Below are 22,018 nucleotides of genomic sequence, written 5' to 3'. Positions count from 1 at the left end.
ATTTCAAATCTCATAATATATAGAAAAAGTTTCAAAATTTGAATTAGCGGGCCGCACTTGCGGGCAACAGTTTTATGTTTCGGTTCCAGCTTCAACTTAGATTTTTAAGAGCTGGCGGGCCGGTCATTTTCGATCGGCGAACCTTACGTTGCCCAAATTTTTGTTTAAGTTATCTTGTTAGGTTAATAAGTTTATGTTATTTATAAAAATGTCATAACTTGTTTCATTTTTTTGAATCACTCAAATTATTTTTCATTCACAACTGTTAAAGTTGATCTTTGATATTTTTTGACGTTGTACTCATCAAAGGAACTCTTGTCATATTTTTTTTTCTTTATTTAAACTTACAGTATTTCTTTATATCTTACTTACGTTAAGAAATTGGTTAGTTCTAAACTTATGTTAAAAACAAATAGTTTGTGATCTTATTCGGAACTTTTAAAGGTATTGTAGTAATTTAAAGCATTGTAAACTTATTTAAATAAAAACCTACTAACGACCATGTAAAGTTAACTTTAATATTTCCTATTTTTTTTTTCACTCTAATAAAAATGTTTAGTAACTTATGTTTTAAGCTCTATGGCTAATAAACGAAGCATTAGTTGCGGTACTGTTAAAATGTTTTTTATTGCACTTTTTGATAATAAAAAGAACATAACAAAAAGTAGTTTTTGATTTTAATATGATAAAGCTTAAAACTTGAATTTTTAATGTTTTAATTAAAAGTTTAAGAACATTTAAAGGCGCCTTTTTTTTTTGAAAGTATGATCCAATACAGGTATTTTTTATGTCGTGTGTTTTTTTTCAAACAAATATTTTTTAAGCTTTTTTAAGTCAAAATTGTTATTATGTTTGATTGGAGATGAAAAACTAAATCTACAAAATACTTTTTTGTTAAATACATACAACACGTATAAAAAGGATATATTATGTTATTAAAAACTCTATCCTAAGTTTGCTGTTTTACTTTGAAGCCTATAGGGGTAAGTCATAATGTTTGACCAGCCGCACCAACTGGGCATACCTGTAGTTACTATAAGTATAGTTAGTTAAGTCAGACTGACCATCTTGGCAAGAAATTTTTTTGTAACCAGGTCAAGGGGAAGTACATAAAATATGTACAACATAGATAATAGTCAATTTAAGTACTAAACAAATACTTTATTTTTAATATATCAGATAAATATTACATTCAAAAGAATAATCAACAATTTGAGAACAAATACTTTTTTATACTTAATAACACAAACTTACAAAACACAGTATATAAAATAAATATTAAAATACTAGTCAATCTATTAAAATTTATGTAATTATAACATATAATTCAAACTGCATACATAAAGTTATCAAATCTTAATTACGAAAATGAATATTTTAGACAAAGCTTTGATTTAAAGTATTCTAATCAGACTAATTAGGTTGCAGCTAGGCAGACAAAAAAAACTTTACTTTTCAGTGAAGTTATGAGTTGTCTAGTCTAAGAAAACATACTCCTATTTAATATAAAACAAAGGATAAGTGTAAAGTATATAAAACTACTGAGATAAAAATAAAATTAAGAAAAACTTACACTTTAATGTTATATAACTTCACTATTTTTCAGAAAACCTTAGTAAGTTGAGAATGACATTCTATCAATACACTAATATGATGTTTTTAAAAAAAATTTTCTCCACAAATAAATTATTAATACCGAACGAGATGCTTTAATTTATCAATAAATTTTCAACTTATCGAAACAATAATGCCTTGGTAGACTTGTTTTGATGCACACAACTTAACGTTGCGGGCAATTACTTTTCCAAATCGATAACGCTCATCTAATGTGCTTGTACGAGAAAACTTACTTTTTTTCTTTTTTAATTGTGTTTGTTCTACTTAATCGCGTTACATACTTTTTATATCTGTTTCTAGGCATTTATAATTAAATTTTACGGATTAATTTTTTTTGTGTTTACTTCTTCAAATCAATGTAACGTGTATGTAACATCTTTTGCAGAACTCATACTTTTTCCTTGTTATTATAAATTTTATAGTATATAAGTTGTATAATTATTTCGCTATACAAATTATATAAAAACCTTTAAAAGAAAAAAAAAATGTTGAAAAGAAAAATTGTAAACTCGATAAACTGTTGTTTTTATAAGCTTGTTTGTTTTTAACCTAGTTTTGAAACTAAAATCGATTAACAGTGAAAGTTTTCCGAGACAGATGTTAAATTAAACGGTTTTTTGTTTTTTTCTCCGACCATGAAATCTTTAACTGGACGTAAGAAAGTCAAATATGTTTCTTTCCTAGTTTTCTACAAAATTCATTTCTTCAGAAAACTTGTCATGCTATGTAAGAATTTTGTTAACATAATCCGATTTTAAAATTGTTGCGATTTCAGTAAAGAATTAATAATTTCAAGAACTAAAATTCCAGTTTAGTTAAAATTATACATATGGTTTGTTTTTGAAAAAAAAATCAGGAAAATCATGCTCAAAATAGGTGTTTTTTTCGTGTTGTTAATTATTATGTTTTTTTTTGGGGAATAAATATTAATAAATTGAACACAGTTTTAACTTTGATGGTGTAACTAGAAAAGATCAATAGTTTATATAGTAACAACTCAAATAATTCAAAAGCAGTTAGGTACATAACTTTTAACATTATCAAAACTATAACAAAATTATCTGCTTGCAAGTAAAATTTTAGTTTGTTTATTAATAACACTGTTAAGCTTTTTAAACTAATTAAACTCTAAAAAACATTACGTCTGTGTTCGATTTTAAAAAAAAAAAAATTATTATTAACAATCTATCAAATATTTTGTTTAAACATTAATCAATTTTTTTTTAATCAATTCTGATAACTAAAAAAATTTTATTTTAGCAGATTCAAATAGTCTCGGTTCAGTTTGTTTTAAATTTATTTCCTTAAAGAATTTTTTTTATAAATTGCACACTGTAGCTGGGCAATTGTTTTGCTTCAAACAAAAAATCACACATTTTTGACAAAAACCTTACATTACAAACTGCATGAAACTTCAATGTCCCATCACAACTTTACGCACTTTTACTGCTTTCTTTTCCTAACTTTTACTGATCAGATAATTTCAAAAATTAATTTCTTTGTTAGCTATATATAGTACAGTAGATGCCCTGAAAACGTTGAATACTGCCACCCCCCATCTACATCGCCCTCCATTATTTCTATTCTCACTTGTTGCCCTGTGATATGAGTAACTAAAAGTTTATTGCTCGTACATTTAGCTTTTGTGTTTTAAAAAATATACTTATGAGGAAGGTTAATTTTTTTAAACAGTTTTTATTGTTGATGAGTGAATAAAGTGTTTGAGGTTAACTTATAATAGTATCAAAATGAATAGTACATACACTTAATAAAAAATTAGAATAAATGTTACATTGATCATAAGTATCTGGTCAAGAAAAAAAAAATTAGAAACATAATAAAACTTATCAAAATGCTCTATTTAAATTAAAAATCAATTATTTAAATACGCATTACGTTATACACTTTTTACATATACTCTATCGACTAAAATAAATTGTTATTTATCTAAGATGTCACCTCGTTGTACTTTGATTATTCCGCTGTTAGTTGCTGCTTCAAACTTTGAAGATTTTCCATCTGCTACCCCGTACAATACCGGGGTTCCATCAACCTTTATAAAAAAAATTGTTGTCAAAACAGTTTTTGAAATCAAGACTTATTTAACATTTTATTAACTTTACTTCGCTTTTAATACAAAGTATAAAACGTAATAAATTATAAACTTCATATACTAATTTAAAAATTAAGATGTTTTTAGTCTGCATATTTTCTAAAAACAAATACCTTTCATACTAATACTAAAGACTTATTTATAGTTATAAACTTTTACCTTAGTTGTACAATAACTCTGCTTACTAGTTTTAAAATGTGATATACAAACATTAACTAAAAATAAGAGTATAAGTATTTTGGAATTTAAAAGAAAGTTCTTTTTTAAGTTTATTATTGTGATTAAAGCTGTTTTTCATAAATGTCCTATCTTTATAAACACGTAATAAAGTTGTTTGACTAGTTTTTTAAGTGATTCTGTCAAAGATTCTATGAAACATAAAGTAAAACTTTAATAACAAGACTTATTTAAATGATTTAAATTAAACACGTTTAGCGATAAAACTTGTAAAAAATTGTTACTAGTAACTAGTAATTAGTCTTTTTTTAGTTAACTGTAATATTTAACCTATGTTTATTTTTAAGTTTATTACAAAATATATTAAAAATTGATAGTAAACTTTTCACTGATTATTTTTCTACATAAATGGTTAATCTTTATTTTCAATAAGTACCCAGCAATCAAATACTTCTGTAAAAATGATTGAACAACCAACTGTTAATTTTCAGGCAAAAACAACTTTGTGCTGATTTAATTTCGGCCGTTTTTTTTTCCAAACTCAGCAAAAAGTAATTGGAAAATTCAAGTTTAAATCTCAAGCTTGTTTTCGCAGTAAACAAATTTCACTTCTTAAACTGCAATCGTTTATATCGCGCCGAAACAAAATTGCCTGCGAAATTCATAATTCATGCCATCTCGGGTTGTGGTCGGTTGAGACGCTTTGTACCGCGAAAGGATAACAAAAGTTGCGGCCACCGATAAAAACATATAAAAATGAGCGGATATTAAAGTTGCAAGGAAATATGAAAGTGTGAATATTTAATGAGCTGATAGGAACTGTTCTCTAGAGAGAGATGAGCAACAGTTGAGTGTTTCGAAAATTCACATTTGAATTAACTTCTCAGTAACTTGATTAATTTCCATTTCCACTGAATGCAACTCGTTTCTCCTGCTTTTGTGTTTGCTTGCACAAACGTTGTGTTTTATTAAAGATAACAGGTTTTAAAAGTTAATTGAAATTTTTGAGAAGGAAATACCAATGCAAGGGTCAGTATGAAACGATACAAATGGTTTGCACTTGAATATTTAATTTATAAATACTTCCGTGTTTAAATACTTATATATTTTATTAATTCGTTTAATTTTAACACTTAATCATTTGCATTTTAACCAGCAAAATATGGTGTTAAGACATAGTTTTACAAAAAAAAAACTTGTAAATTATGTTCGTGATGGTTATGAACTTAACAGTATTGTAAATAACGGCATGAAATTTGTGTTTTTTTTTCAATCACAGCTTGTTGAAAAACTACTTGAATAATTCCACTGAAGACACAATGTAAATAAAACATTTTTTTTAAACCATGCAATGTTAATTTTTGTCAGTTTTTTTTGTTAGTTTAAATAAAAACATGTAATAATTATATGTAAAAGCTTACTTAGGCAAAACATAAACATTTTCTTAAAGACAAAAACTAGACTTCATGTCGTAAAATTACTCTAACTAATTAATCCAGCATGCAAGTTTGTCTATAAGCTGCATTGAAAACATAAACTAAACTAATTTTCCCTTATCAAAACCAATTTTCTTACCTTAGTTTTTGTTGTTACTGTAAGCAAACGCGTGTAATAAACAAGCATATAAAAGTTATATGGACAAGTTATTTAAAAGCATACAAACATGCTTGCATTGCCTTTATTGTTAGCTAGTTTTTTTCTACAATTATCAATTTTTAAATTTATCAAATATTTACAAAGTTCTTTATGGTAAATATGATTTAGGTTTGGTAAAAGCTTAATAAGAGCGAGGTAACTTATGTTCTGTATAAACAATATTTTGTTTATAATTAATTAACATAAATGAGTTTTACTTAATATATTTGGAAAATAAAAACTTACAAAATTGCTCTCACTTTTTTTTTCAGCTTGTAGCTAACATGGTACAAAGTAGTAGGGAGCTTTCCCTAATATCAAATTTAGTAAACATAAATTAATAACAAAATTAAATTAAAGACTTTTAAGTTAGCTCGTGCTTTAAAACTTTCATTAGCATGTTTAAATTCGAATTTTTGAAAAAACTGCACCAAGTTTAAAACTAAAAATACCATAAAAATATTGGCTAGACTGTTTAGATAACTAATTATATCGTGAAAAATATTGGATAGACGACAATATTGATTATTATGAACTAAACTATGCTGCTAATTCGATTTGTCTTTTAGGCGTCTTAAACTTTATACCAAGTTAAACGCTAAGAAAAAAGTAATTTACAAACTGATTTCAAAAGTTTCGATTTGTTGGGTAAATATAAAATGACCATAGGAAAAGTTAAATAAAATAATGTGAAAAATTAGGAAATTGAATTATGCATTTGTGTGTGGCAAATCGATTAAACGACAGAAAAGTAAATTTGCATGATTGACAGCTCAAAATTCGAAACTGTTTTAAAATAGCTTTTCAATGACCCCCCATTGCAAAATTGTATGAATATTGTGTGCAGTAAAAACAACAAAGTTTTAAATATGTTTTGGCCAACGCGACTAAAATGCTACTTTAGAAAATAAGTCTTAAATAGTTTTCTACATATTTTTTAGTTCTTTGCATAATAAGGCTTAGTCAGATTATCTGTACAGTAAGTATTTAAACTTATCAAAAACAAAACAAAAGTGTTTTGTGACAAAGTTTTGATTTAAAAGACGGAAGTTATAATTTATGTAATTACAAAACAGTTCATACAGTATTTAATGGTTTCTTCGCGCGAACTGACAAGAGACCATGGCACTCACATGTACGATAACAAACAACAAAAATTAAAAAGACTTTTGCCAACTTTAACGGCACTCTTAAAGAACAAAATATAACAGAAAACTTGAAAATTGGAATAAATTTCTATCAAAGTACCATTAACTAGTGAGGTTTGTAGGGCTGAATATTCTACACATGTGTCGCTGATTGGCTGATCTATTTTCATAGAGATAAAGCTATCCAACCGTAAATTTTGATGCTATTTGTCATATTTTGGAGCTACAAGTTGTTACAAGTTAGCAAAAGACTTAGTTTAAAATTCATAAGTCTGTTCTCAAATATTAAACCTTACTAGTTTTAGAAATTTGTATACAATTTAATTGTAATACATCTGTAGGATGAGAAAAAAATATTAAGTAATAATTTAACTTAGTATTATTTATTTTTACTGGTAATATAAGGTTATGAGTGATGGGGTTCATTATTTTGGTTTAAATATTCACAGTAATTACCTAGGTGAAGTTGCACCAATGTCAAGCTGAAATTATATTGAATTTAATGTCGTTCTAACCATTATTTTAAGCTAAAAATTAATGTTTTATGCTAAGTATGTTTAGCCTGAAATATACTTTGTTTTAAAAAATATTTAAATACATAGTGAGAATAAAATTTGTTTATGACAAAGTAAAGTATTCGATTGATTATGTTTTACAATATCATAATCAATATAAAAAACTGAAAAAATTTAATTGCTTATTGTTTAATAAAAGCAATTATATATTTAAGTTTTATTAATTTATGATATACAACTCAATTTATGTACTTATAAATATAAATTTCTAGCCAAAAATTATAGTTAAGAGTACATCAAATACAATATAATTTCAGTTAGATATTGGTGCAACATCATACTAGATAATTATCAATATCACATTGGCTTTTATGTAATAAAATATATATAGGATTGCCACACACTAATGAGCTCAGAGAAATTTCAAATAATAGAAAATTTCAGGGAAACTCACGAAAATTTTAATTTTTTTTAAACTCTGGGAAACTCAAAGCAGTTTTAATATTTTTAAAAAAACCTCAGGAATTTTTTTTAAATAGTTTATTAAAAGTATTTAAGGATTCGAAAAAAACTCTGGAAAGGTTAAGGTTACTCACAGAAGATTTTATGACTCAAAGAGTGGCAAACAAGTATATATTAGGATTTAATTTATATTATTTCTTGAAGTATTAGCTTATAATATTTACAGTTATAGTTAATTTTAAATTAGTTCAGGTTAAATGTATGAAATAAAGTTCACAGGGTAACTTAGGCCTCTGATTGTTTTTATAACTTTGTTTTGGATCTAAAACATTGTTTGAACAACAGATATCTAATTTGCCACAAGAACTTTTTTAAGGGTATAGGGGGTTAAAAGCCAATCACTTCCATGTTTTTTGTTTATTTATATAACTATGATTCTTCCATTAAATAAGCATAACGAAATTACAGTTGAGGCCAGAGGGTTACATCCATGTTAGATACTCACTAAATTTTTAAAACATATATGTTTTATATTTAAAGGGTATCTTTAAGAAGTACGCATCCGTGTATGGTACGCACAATTTTTTCAAAATATTTATCTATTACATTCAAAGAGTATCTTTAAGAAGTATGCATCCGTGTAAAGTAAGAATAAACTTAGGGGCATATGGGGGTTAAAACCCTTTTTTTTTAGAAATAAATATTAGTTAAAGGTTAGTTAAAGGTCAGTTATTCATTTAGAAAAAGTGTAACCCCCCTGTAAAAATAAATTTAGGGGCAGAGGGGGGTTAAAACACTTTTTTCGTAATGTGATCTTGTTTTGTATAGTTTTTAATAAGCTACAAGTTGCTTTTTACAGACTTTAAAAATTCAAAACAACTTTTGAGATATAGCCGGTCAAATTCGGAGGCAACAATAGGTTCCATATGGGAGGCACAAGTAAAACAGCAATAACTAGAATTCACTAAAGATATATCTCCTAGCATTTTTGAAATTACTATCACAAATTTTTAGGAAATGTTCCTTGCAAAATTTGAAAATACTGATGCATAGAATTATTAAAATTATTAAGAACATATATATAAAAATAAAACATTTTTTTTCTTTTTTTGTTATAGAATCTTTATTTTTTTGCAAAAGACTTTTCTAAACATTGCAAGGAACATTTCCTAAAAATTTGAGGTAGTTATCTCAAAAAAACCTAGGAGAAGATATATTCTTAGTGATTTCTAGTTATTTGCTGTTTTAGTTGTGCCTCCCATAAAAAACCTATTGTTGCCTCCGACTTTGACCGGCTATATCTCAAAGATTGTTTTGAATTTTAAAAATATGTAAATAGCATCTTCTAGCTCAGTAAAAACTATATTAAATAAGATCACATTCTAAAAAAAGTGTTTTAACCCCCCTATGCCATTAAGCTTATCGTTATCTTACACGGATGCGTACTTCTTAAAGATACTCTTTGAATGTAATAGATAAATAATAATTGGCTTTTTATTTATTTTTTATAATTAAATGTGGTTACTTACATAATTATATAAATAAATAAAAATATGGAGGTGGTGGGCTTTGAACCCTAACACAGGTGTTTCTGAGCAAAAGCACACTGCCTTAACCACTCGTCCATGTTGCCTGTGGTGCAGTAGCACATTTTGCGTTTATAAATGTAAAAATTTTAACAATTTTTCAAAAGTTTTTGCATTGAAATTTATTCATAAATACTAATTCAATGAAAATATGATAACATAATTAATTATATACCTATTATGTTAACATAACAAAACAACTAAATTAATATTTAATTAATCATTATATTTAATCAAGTAAAATATTTGCTATTTAAAAAAATACAAAACAACAAAACAAAAATTATACGTAATACACACAACAAGTTAATACATAAAACAAACAAGATAATTGACTTACTTAAAATAAATAAAAGTAATAGTTACTTTAATTTAAACTGTTATTCCTAAGTATAAGCTTAATATTTTGACCTACAATTAATAAAATCCTACGCCTACCCCTTACACTCATTTTATTTCTAAACTATATAGATCCCATAAAGTTTACTCCTTTATTAAATTAACTCTTAGTTATTTTTAGAGCTTTGTTTTTCAATAATTTTAAAACTTTTTCAACTATATTTTTATGTTTATTTTCGCCAAAAAAAACTATTTTAAGTTTATATTAAAAACTTGCTTGAATATTTTTTTACTATTTTTTGTTTATATGTGATGAAAATCTCGAATCAAGATGTTTTTTAAGCGTTTTGTGTTATTTTTTATTTAAAATTTTGTTTTCTCTGAGTGTTTTCAATGAAAACAGCTTAAATACAAATGAAAAATATTGTTTTAAAGAACAAAAAATTAATAAAATTCATTACTAAACGGGTTATCAACCAATGAGAACTTAAAATAAAGTATTTGATTGTACGAACCTTGACTTAATTCCTTTGGTAAACCTGTTTTGACCTGATCATTTATGTATTGAAGGATTATAAGTAGAATTCAAAATGTTTTTAAAGTGTATTCTTGTCTCTTAAAACGTGAAATTTTATTTATACTTAATTTTTCTATAAACTTCTCATCAAACCATCTTTTAATAATATTTTGATATTTACACACAAAAATTGATCTATATATGAAGTTTAAACGACGTTTTATTGTTTATTTTATATACTAAATGTACTAAATAGCATTGTTTTTATTGAAACTGATTAAGTTATAACGTTTTTAGGTTTTCTTATTTTTTTCTGAGTTTTAACATAAAAATTTAATAACTATTAATTATTTTATATTTTTATACCCAAAAGTACGTTTCTTTTAATTGTTTTTTTTGAAATTTACGTAAATTTGGTTTTTTATAGGTAGTTATTAAAAAATTATCAATACTTAGTGGTTTATAAAAACACTAATTTAATTATTAAAAACTAACTGTTTTATATTATATTAATTAAATTAGTTATTTTTCAAGTTAACTTAGTACATCTAAGTTTAAAATATTAGAGTTGTTTAAATTTTTTGTTAACAATATGTTTGCTTTTATAATGTTATCGCATCATTTTGTCCCTGGTTTTGTAATAGTTTAAAAAATTTAAAACTTTTTATGCTCTTTAGCGCTACAAATTTTAAACAAATCAGCGACGCATTGGTGGAATATTCAGCAGAGGTTTGTATATTATTACGTCATTACGTCAAAACTTGTATTGCACAACTCGCAATTAAAAACCCGGAAACACTTTTTTCGCACACAAGAATTTGTTTAAAAAAACGTCATATATGTGTTATGACAAAACAATGTATATAGTCGAACTTGTTCTTAAAAGTGCATAAATATTCATGAAAAGGAAGTAGAAACGCTAGCTTATATGCTGATGACTTAACACACTTTTTTCAAAAACATTTAAATATCAAAGGTTTTCATTATCTGCAAAAACACTTTGTAGTTGCAACTTGATTAACTTTAAATTACTAAGTTTTCTCCAAAATTTTTACATTTTAAAATTAATTGTCGCGATGGAAAGTAAACGACTTGCGCTGAGTTAAAAACTGCTGAGTTTTCGGTAACTGCAACAGACATACATTAAATGCTATTTAAAGCTTTTCAGTTTCAAAGCTTGAACCTATTTTCCGTGTGGTGAAAGCTAAATCCGGTTAAGGGCTGTTAGGAAGCTATTTTAAGTCAATATGCAAATTGCAAAGATCCATTCCCATTACATGATTACAGGCTTAAACCCGCGAACCAGCTATGCTAGCAAGTTTTTACCATAATCAATCTTTCTTGTTGACTTGTATTTCTTTCTAAGCTTGTATTTGTAAGTTTATGGTAACTGCTTGATTTAATATTTTACAATTTTGGTTGAAAGTTTTTAAAGTACTGTCAGCATGGATAATAAACAAAATGACAAGTGGTAAATTTTATTAGTTCAACAAAAATCCTTTGTTTTAAGTCAATTAGTAAGACGCACAAACTATAGTCAATTAAACTTGATTTGTTACTAAGATTGTGTTTGTAAGTTTATGTTAAATGCTTGATTAATTGTGTGCGAATTTCGTTGTTTTGAAACTACAATCAACATTTGATAGTTTTGTCAGCAAGGAAATTAAATATTTGATTTATTGTTATCTAAGAATGAAAACAATGAAACTCTTGTTCTATAAACAATTAAGTAGGGTACACAAATTGAGTTTTAAAACGTACTTGTTATAAGAAAATTAATTTTTATAAAAAATTTAAATAAAAAATAAAATGATATTTTTTAATAACTTTTGATGGTGAAATGTAAGCTGTATTTTACTAAGAACGTTTATTAACTTTAATACTAAACCTACTTCGACTTCTATTAATGAATAAACAGTTTCAAGGGAGAAGTTTTTTAAACATTTTAAAATCTTTGTTTCTTAGTAATGTTGTGTATCATAATAAACTAAGCTTTCTTTCAGTTTATAAACTGATTGAGTGGAAAATTGATTTACTTTATCAGTTCAAAGAATAAAGTTCAATTTATCTAAAAATAATATAAGAAGTTATAAAAAAAGTAGAGAAATCGAAAACATATTAGCACAATAAACTTACAGTAACTCGAGTTAATAAAAACGTCAATAAGTCTTCTTATACGCTAGTGTGGCACTTTGTAGTAGACAAGGCAATATATTGGTCGTACTGGATAAATAATTTAAACTTTCTTGTCAATTTACAGCATGTTAGCTCGTGCGAACTCTTGTATAATATTTCTGCTTAATATTCAGCGAGTTTGTTTGTGAGGAAAAACACTTTTATAATTAGGTAGGTTTGTATCTGTTTTATAAATAGGTTGTTAAAAGTTTTTTTTTTAATATGCTGAAAATATGTTTAGCATGTTGGAGAAAAACATTTAATGAAACTAAAAAGTAACATTAACTTAAAACTAGTAACAATTTTTTTGCTTAAAATTAAGCGGGTTTACAAGAAAAAACACTTCTACACAATAACAATTGTGTAGGTCTCATCGAAGATTTTTTAAATTTTTGTTATTAATATGCTGTAATTATCTCGAGTATTATGCAGAAAAACACATGATGAATTAAAACATAAACTTAAGTAGTAAACTTAAGGCAACTCAAAGTTCATTTAAAAACACTATTTAAAATTCAGCAATTTTGCTTGTAAGGTAATAAAAATTCTTTACTATGTAACATAAGATAATTTTTAATTTAAGGTTCTTAAAAACTTTTTGTAATGAGTATGCTTGAATTTACTCAAGTATATTGGAAAAAAATTATGAAAATGAAAATAAATTTAAGTAATAAATTTAAAAAGATCAAAAATAATTAAAACTTTTTCAACTTGAAGTTCAGCACGTTTACTTGAGTGAAAACACTTTTCTAAAATATTAATTTTAATTTTCCTAGCACTTTTTACATGCAGTTTGTTAAAATGTTGGTTAAAGGTTTTTGTATTTAAATGCAGAAATTATCACGAGTATATTGGAAAAAAACTATTTTTATTTGATTTTAATGATAAAATTAACTCGACTTCATACTTTAAATATAAAGGGAAAAACAAGCTATAAACTATTTATATTTTCTCTAAACATCTTATTTTTCATAGTAAAAAAAAAGATACTAAACTAAGTGTTTTTTTATTATATTGATGAAAATTTTATATAAGCAAATAACAACTTGTACTTATTTCTTTTTTACTTTAATGAATGAAAATAACTAAACTCATATAACTAAAAAAGTTTTTAAAAAAGCTTCTAAAATAAAACTTAAAGTGAAAAATGATAAATCATTAATCAAATAGTCCCCAAAAAGATGTAACTATGCCAAACTTGTCATGTAAGATATATATCAAAAAATAATGGTTTAATTTTGAAAATAATAACACTCAAGTATCTTACTTTTTTTACTAAGCAGAGTTTTTAATTAAGGCTAGGTTAAATCAATTGTAAACTATAATACAACACAATGTAAATTGAGCTAAATTGATAGAGTTTATTTTTAGCATTTTAAATGAAGACATTAAAAACTAATCAAGTACAACTTTTAAGTAGCTCAATCAATTTAAACTTCATAAATTTTAATGTAAAAGCTAGTAACATTTATCATTTTATTTACTAGTTTCTATTACTATTATACTTTCTATTTTACTAGCAGTTAATCTACTGTTTAGAAATTATAATAATCTTAAAAAGTAAATGCATAATTCTATTTCAGCTAATATGCTGAAATACTTACCATAAAAAAGCTCAAAAATACTTTAACCAAATGTCTGTTATAAGATATCAACCCTTATTAGTTAGGTATAACTAATCCTCCCTGGTACCTAAAACCACCCTAATGGGCAAAAACACCCATTAGAAGAAGCACTGACGTAAACGCTTAACTTTTTCTATTACTTGAGATAAATAGGCTTTTATGACTTATATCTTAGCTTATGATCAAGTATTTTATAAAATAAGACATGTTAGTAATGCAAACAAGTCAACTGTAAGAGCATCTTTAATGTCTTGTTGTCGCAGTTTCTGAAATGAACATAAAAAACCAAACAAACTGACATGGAACGCAACCTTTAACGTATTGCAAACCTATATATATGTAAACCTAAACTATATAAACTATATATGTAAACCTTGCAAACTAATTTTAATTAACAAAAATATAAAAACAACAAACCAACCGTCAGTGCGACTTTCAACGTTTTGTTGTTGTAAACCCTGTACACCCGGAACTCGATGCGGTAGGCGCCATCTACCGGCGGGACGAAAGCGGCCAATGAGGAGTCGAAGCAGAACCCCTCGTTTAATAAGAACCCGTCGAAAGTGACCACCCGCCGCTGCCTGGCGCTCAAGAGCATCTTCTCGTCGTTCGAGGTCGAAGAGGTCTTTTGCACCGAGAACGCCACCTGCGAAGAAAACACTGTTATGTTGAACTTTTCGAATATTATTCATTTTATATTGAACTATAAGCTTTTTTAGTTTTTGATAATTTGTTAAAAGTACTATAGTTTATTGGACGATAAAAAAACTCTCAAAATATTTGGTTCTAGGACCTGGTGCACGAAGAACCTTTCGGTTGTCGAGTCGTACACCACTGATACATTTTAATGTCTTGTCCAGGATATTAATTAAATATTAAACAAGTATTAAATTAAAACAATAAATAATAGCGGGTTAAGATTATTCTTATTAGTCTATTCGTGTTTTAGACAGTTTGTACTACTAATTAATTGTCCGTATTGAGCTTTTATTGTTAGGTTTGATATTTTTGTTTATGATAGTTAAAGAATGAATGTTTTTTTTTGTTTTCGATTAATGAATAATGCACAAGATAGTAATTGTGTTATGTTGGTATATGAGTACTCGTCACTGTAAAACTCCTTAACAAAAACACAATTTTAAAAATTTAGAAATAATAAAATAAATAAACGTATATAGATTTAAAGTATAAAACTGCTAAATTGACAAGTCTAATTTTGAGATATTGTAACTTTTAGAATAAAAAAAGACTACATAAATTTCAACATTTTGTAGCTAAATTACCATTTTTTAAAATCAAAAAGTTCTACTTTTAACACTTTATACATTATTAACGCCTTGCAACTTTAGTGTCTAAAGTATTCAGCTTCCCTCAACAGTCACTTTCCATAAAGCTTAACTACCATCAGCACACCACTCAAACTTCAGAAATTACTTTCAGCTACAATCATACTTAAAAATTGCACGCTGAGGCTTCCTGCTAATCAAATTCGATGCATATGACGTCATAATGTTTCGACACCTTCGCAATCGATCATCATCAGAAAACTAGTTATCGATGGGAAGATCTGCTATGCGCAGGCGTAAAACAGTAGCTCAGTGTTTGTGAATTATTTATCCAAATTTTGTGTTTTTTTTTGAGTTTCACGGAATTATGAGTTAAGCCGCTGCATTGGAGATTTATTGATTTAATGTTTCAGTTTGGTAACTAACAGTTGAAGTAGATTTACTAAAAACTTTAACGTTTTTGTTTTGATTTGTGGTTTAACCTTTGAATAAATTAGTCATTATAACATATACAAAACCTTTCTTTACCTTTTACACACTATTTACTGTAACTACTTTTTTGTAAGAAACCTAAAATTTTTGGCTTGAATTTTTTTTTCTCTAGTTCTACTACAACTTAAACTTCGATATTATTGCGATACCTCTACAAATAGAAATACTATTTAACAAACTTATCTTTTTTTTTTACTCTGTATATGTTGTAGATATCTAAACGAAAATTTTATCTGATAGTGACAGAACAAAACATTAGTTTTGTCGTTGGTATTTAGTACTTTGTAGTATTGTGAATACATTATTTTTCTACTCCTAATATACGTTATTAGTCTAAATCTCAAATTAAAGCACAAACAAATTTCAAAACTTTTTTACAACAATTTCATTAAAAAATAATACCTACATCACTTCTAATACTTTTTTGTTTATTTAAAAATAACCTACCTGGTTTATTTGAGTTTTTCTGATTTTTAACTTATTTAATATAAAAATTAAAGTTTCTTCTAAAACTATTGATAAACTTAGCTCAGATATTGTTTGCAAGTATAACATTGTTATGTGAAAAAATAAAATAAGTAAATAACTATTTATTTATTGATGTTTATTAATATATTTGTTGAATTGTGTATACATTTAAAAAAAAAACCTGCCTAGAGAACCCACCGTACCTTTCAAGTTAAACATGTTATAAATATTCTTATCTGTATTTCAAAAATATATGGAATACATGTTTATTAACATTAATACCCACCTATTATGCGTATTGTAAATAAAAGTATATACAAAGTTTGTGAACCTTCTTTACCCTAAAGGTGAATATATGATAATAAATAATAGTTTTAATAATATTATATATAAGAGGTATACAATAAATAATAAAAAAGTAAATAAATAAATTATTAGATATATAAATATATAAAGATTACTCTGTACCTTACAGGTGAATATATGATAATAAATATTAGTTATAATAGTACAATATATAAGAAGTGTAATATAAATAAAGGTAATCAAACAGATAAATATACAAACAAATAATATATATATATATATATATTTCAAACCTGTCTTCCGAACCCTCCATACCCTCCTCCAGGGGAACCCCCACCACCGACACGCTGCTGCTGATCTGTTGAAGCGTCGCACACCACCAAGCAGTCCCCCTTAAGAACCACGCGCTTTGAGTCTTTTGATTGGTCGAAATCGTTGAAGCGCGACGATTGGGTGGTGACGTCATCGCTGGTTGCAATCCGCACGAGCGAGCACGATATCGCCACAATAAAAAGGTTCATTTTGTTTGTTTGTTTGTATCTAACTGTAAACAAATCATTAAGCAATTTCTATTATAACATTCTCTTAAGTCAGGTCTTAGATAGTACAAATCAAAACATATAGTTATAATTAAAATAAATCAACCTGCTTAAAAATCAAATATATATTCTTGAATCTAAACGATCGCTATGATTAGCAGTTTTAAAATTAAATTCTAATTGTAAACTGAACCTTCGAAAACTATATTAGATATTATTTTCAATCCTGTCTTGGTTGCTAGCAAGATCATTATAACAAAACTAGTACCTTTTGCTGAGATTAAGAAGTTAATTTAACAAACAGATTCAACTAAAAATCGAGAATATTAAATTGATTAGTAGTTTCAATTATCTTTTTTTGTTTTGACTTTGTTATAGTATAAGTATCAACCAAGTACTTTTTTACGGGCTTTGGTTGCTATTAGCTTTAATATTTCTACATCAATAATATGTTTGAGCAAATAAAACTGATTGCAGTTCAACATCTCGAAAGGTTTAGTCTTTAAAGTAAGTATTAAATTAATTTTAGCAAATGATAAAATGAAAGTCAATAAACAGTCTCGACTAGTCATAAAAGACAAACTTTTTAAAATTACTAGACACATATATTTCATAGGAAGTTTTTACCAGTCGAGTTATGAATTATTCACCAGAAAAAAACAGCATATTATATACATTTTTATAAATAAACATAGCTACTGTTGAAAAATTGTGAAACTTGGAAGCGCGTTACACGCTGACACAATGTTATGGTTCTTGAAGTAAACAAAGTCGTGCTTCTTCGAATGTGCTTAACTTTGTTGTTAAGTACAAAATACGACTTTTCAAGTTAATAACTTTGACAACCTTTTTAAATAGAGTATTAAATATTGAAAAAAAAATTAAATTTTTATAGAGTGATTAAAAATCTTTAGATGCACAACTAATTAAATACTGAGAGCTTTTAAAAATTTAAATTTAAAAAAATATTTTATCTACTAAGATTTTTAAAGAGAAAATTTAATTCATCTGTTATGCACTCATAACAATAACGTAATCAGTATATGGATATTCATTAGTAATATTAGTTGTTCGTTAAATATCACTAACAAAAGACAACAATTTAATTTTTCATTAAGAAGTTTATACCTTTTTCATTAACATTTCACCTGTGATACCAAACTAAAACTATTAAATATTATTTTGATATAAAAAATTAACTAAATATTTAAAAGGCTAATTATCTAAAATATTTTAAAAGACTAGTGTTATTATTTTGTTAGTATTAATTAAGGACTCTAAAGAAAAACCTGTTTAGATAAATAGTGTAAAGCGTTATCTCAACTACTATTTACTTTGATAAAATTAATTCTTAATTTATAATAATTCACTGAAGCTACCAAATCAAACTTTTTCTAACTAAAACTTATACACAATTTAAAACAGTTTGCTTACGGTCTGAATTTTTTTTTTCTGTTTTTCTTTTCTAAACAAAATACTACGTAATATAAATTGATAATGTAGTTTCACCTTTCTGCTACAATTTTTCTATGTTATCATTTCCACCAAAAAAAAATTTAGGCAAAAAACTCTTTTTTTTTGTTCGAAGATTTTAAAAACTGTATAGTGGTTAATCTCTAGCGCACTCTAACGTTTTTTTTTTTAATAAAAAGATTTAAAAATGTGAAGATAAAATTAACGATATAGAGCAGGGTTTCCAAAACTTTTTTTTTAAATGGTCCTCTTTGAAAGAAATAAAAGCTACGGCCTTTCAACAATATTACTCAAACTCCCATTAAAACACCTACGACGATTTTTTGCTCTTTATCATCAACTCCAGAGTATTTAGTGCAAGTTTAAAGTTATGACCTCATGGCTTCCTTGCGGCTTCTTTACTGCTCATGGTCCCTGAACATGTGTTATGGCCCGCTTTGGTAAACCCTGATATAGAGCTTATTGATATGTATAAAAATTTAAAATATATTTACTGTTGTGCAATAGGAAATATAATACTAAATTAAGAATAACTAGGTTGTTGTAAAGAACTTAAAATTATATTCACCTTTATTTTATAAAACTGTACAAAAACTAAATTAATTATTATTTAGTGTGTAAATTTTATACACCGTGTTTTTATTTTATACTTTTTTTCAGATATTTTACTATATCATTGCATGGTTTGTCTTTTTTTTATGTTGCTGAATTTTAGTTTGATAATTCGGTCAGTAATTATCTGAATTTTGCAGCAACTATTTTTAAATACAAGTCTGCTATTTTAATACAATATAAAACAAAAAAGTCTTTTGTTATAGTTATATGTGATTAAAAATATTTAGAAGTTGTAACAATGTTTTTGACCTAATAAAAACTGAAGCCATATAAATTTATTTAAACAAACCAAAATCACGTAAGCAAAAATAATTTGATTATATACAATTCTTGTTTAGTTTAACTATTTCGGTTTTATAAATATTAAACGTCTATGCTTATTTTATTTACTTAAAGGTGCCTTTGATTGTTTTGTTTTGTAATTAAAACTGTTTATTTTTGCATTAACTACTATTTAACATTAAGTTAGAAAAAACTTAAAGATTTGTTTTTGTTGATTTTTTTTACAGCAAACTAAAAAACCACTTAAGTAGTTTTTAAAAGTTCAATATTTTTAGTTAAAAAACTATAGTTTTAATCCAATTATATGCTGTAAGTTTCTGAAGAGTTCAGTAAAAATATTTTAAAACTTTTATGTAAAAACATAAGATTGTTACTTTTGTAGGTAAAAAGTCTATAGTAGACTTATATTCGTGATATAAAAAAAATGTTTAACTGCAAAATAATTGTTGAGTAGTTTATTTTTAATATGCTACGCAAATTATGAACCACAAAAAGGTCTATAAATGTTTTTAAAGTTTCCGTAACATTAAAATACTTTTTTATAGATTTTAACAAAAATATCGTTATTCTTTAGTGAATATAGATTTTTTTAATTGTTTTTTGACCAAGTATGAAGACCCTAAATGAAGACAAAAATTAAAAAACCGTAAATGGCTAATATCTCAAAAATATTAAGTTTGTATAAATATAAAAACACTGACTATTGTACTTAATTCACTGAAAAATAAAAAAAAAAAGTAAAAACTTATATGTATTTTTGAGATATGCTACGCAGACTATAAAAAGCCAAAATGTCAAATTTTTTCTTTGGGCTCGTTACCGACCCAATAAACCCAAAATCGAAAGAACGGTACGAGAGATTCTGCTTAAACTTAGGCCGCTTTCGTCAGATGGCAGCAGATTGCGCCTACCGTTCGAGTTCCGCATGTATAGGGTTTACAACAACAAAATTCTGAAAGTCGCACTTACGGTTTGTTACTGTCTTTTATTTTTATTAGTAGTTTTTGTTTATTTTAAATAGAGCTCCGGATGTAGAGGCTTTATTATAATAAGACGCCGAAAGTTGCGTTAGATGTGATTTCATTTAGTTTATATTAATTTTTATATTATTTCTATCTTATTTTATTTCTGGGTTTACAGGGTGTACAACAACAAAGTGTTGAAGTTGTATTTACTTAGAGTTGATTTATTAGTACTTTTTAGTTTTATTTATTTTAGTTTTGGCTGTACGATAAACCATTAAAAGTGGCAATCACTGTGAGTTGGTTTGTCTTTTGTTTATTCAACTATTTAGTATTTGATCAAAAAGTAAGATGTAAACCAAAAGCGTACATTTTATTTTATATAAAGTTATAGAATACTTATTGATTGTTTTTGGTAAGGTTCCCAAAATTTGGGGATATCATCCCTTAGAAGCAGTTTTAGCTATCAAGGTTTATAAATATTATAGTGGCAAAAAGTAAATGGACATTTAAATAGTGATTGGGTGATATTAATAAGAAAAGGGATTTCGTTTAAAAACTGTGATAATGGGCGAACATGATAAAGAGTTTGGAAAACCCTAATATAGAGTAACTTACATGATATTTTAAACAGCATTTATATAAACAAATAAAGTTTTTAATGAACTTTGATTAAATATAACTTTATTACTTAAATCTATTTTCTATTTCATATTGTGTTTAAAACAATTTAAGTAGATTTATTACGAAAATATTTTGACAATCTTAAATAAAAGGCTACTTAGTTATGATTGTGTGCAATAGTTGTTTTATCTTCAAAAACAAACTCGCTAGTTTTAAGCAGAAATATTATGCAAGAGTTCGCACGAGCTAACATTCTGTAAATTGACAAGAAGGTTTAAATTATTTATCCAGTACGACCAATATATTGCCTTGTCTACTACAGATTGCCACTCTAGCGTATAAGAAGGCTTATTGAAGTTTTTATTAACTCGAGTTACTGTAAGTTTATTGTGCTAATATGTTTTCATTTCCATTACATCTTTTGCATCTTTAAGGCACTAGTATTAAATTATGTTATGTTTAGATAAATTTAATTTCACTGTTTGACCTGGTAAAATAAATTAGTTTTCCACTTAATCAGTTTAAAAACTGAACGAAAACTTAATTTATAATGATAAACAACATTATAACTTATAGTAATTTGCGTTTTGGCTTACCTTATTATTAAATTTTAGTACGTTGACTTATCTATATAAACTGTATATTTATAAATAGAAGTCTAGATAGCTTTAGTATTAAATTTAATAACTGTTTTGAGTAAAATACACTTTACTTTTCACTATTAAAAGTTAATTAAAAATTTAAGGTAATGTAATAAACTTATGAAAGAATTCTTTTTTATAACAAATACGTTTTAAAATTTAATTTTGGTGCCCTACTTAATTTTATATAAAAAAAGAGTTCAATTAATTTCGTTCTTAGATAATGGATAACTCAAACATTTTCTTTCCCTTGCTGACAATTGTTGTCAACAAAATTTGCACAAAATTAAACAAGCAGTTAACTTAAACTTAAAAACACAGGCTAACCAAAAAAAAGTCATCAAGAAAGATTGATTTTAGTAAAAACTTGCTAGCATAGCTAGTTCGCACGCTCAAGCCCGTAATCGTATAATGGGAATGG

General features: G+C 26.1%; 1 protein-coding gene across 1 annotated transcript; it reads right to left on the bottom strand.

Annotated features, from left to right (window-relative positions):
* Positions 1–3,123: 3,123 nt before the first annotated feature.
* Positions 3,124–16,982, bottom strand: LOC145832984 (cerebellin-4-like). Its single transcript, XM_082940188.1, has 4 exons — positions 16,755–16,982; positions 14,331–14,555; positions 3,577–3,670; positions 3,124–3,215 (listed from the first exon to the last, which is right to left on the bottom strand). Exons 1-4 carry the CDS (start codon positions 16,980–16,982, stop codon positions 3,124–3,126), a joined length of 639 nt encoding a protein of 212 aa, XP_082796314.1.
* Positions 16,983–22,018: the final 5,036 nt, after the last annotated feature.

Source organism: Thalia democratica, chromosome 4, assembly GCF_965202585.1.
Source record: "Thalia democratica chromosome 4, ktThaDemo2.hap1.1, whole genome shotgun sequence".
NCBI classification, from domain to species: domain Eukaryota; kingdom Metazoa; phylum Chordata; class Thaliacea; order Salpida; family Salpidae; genus Thalia; species Thalia democratica.
Note: the sequence above shows the minus strand (reverse complement) of the source record. Positions and strands in the feature narration are given on the sequence as shown.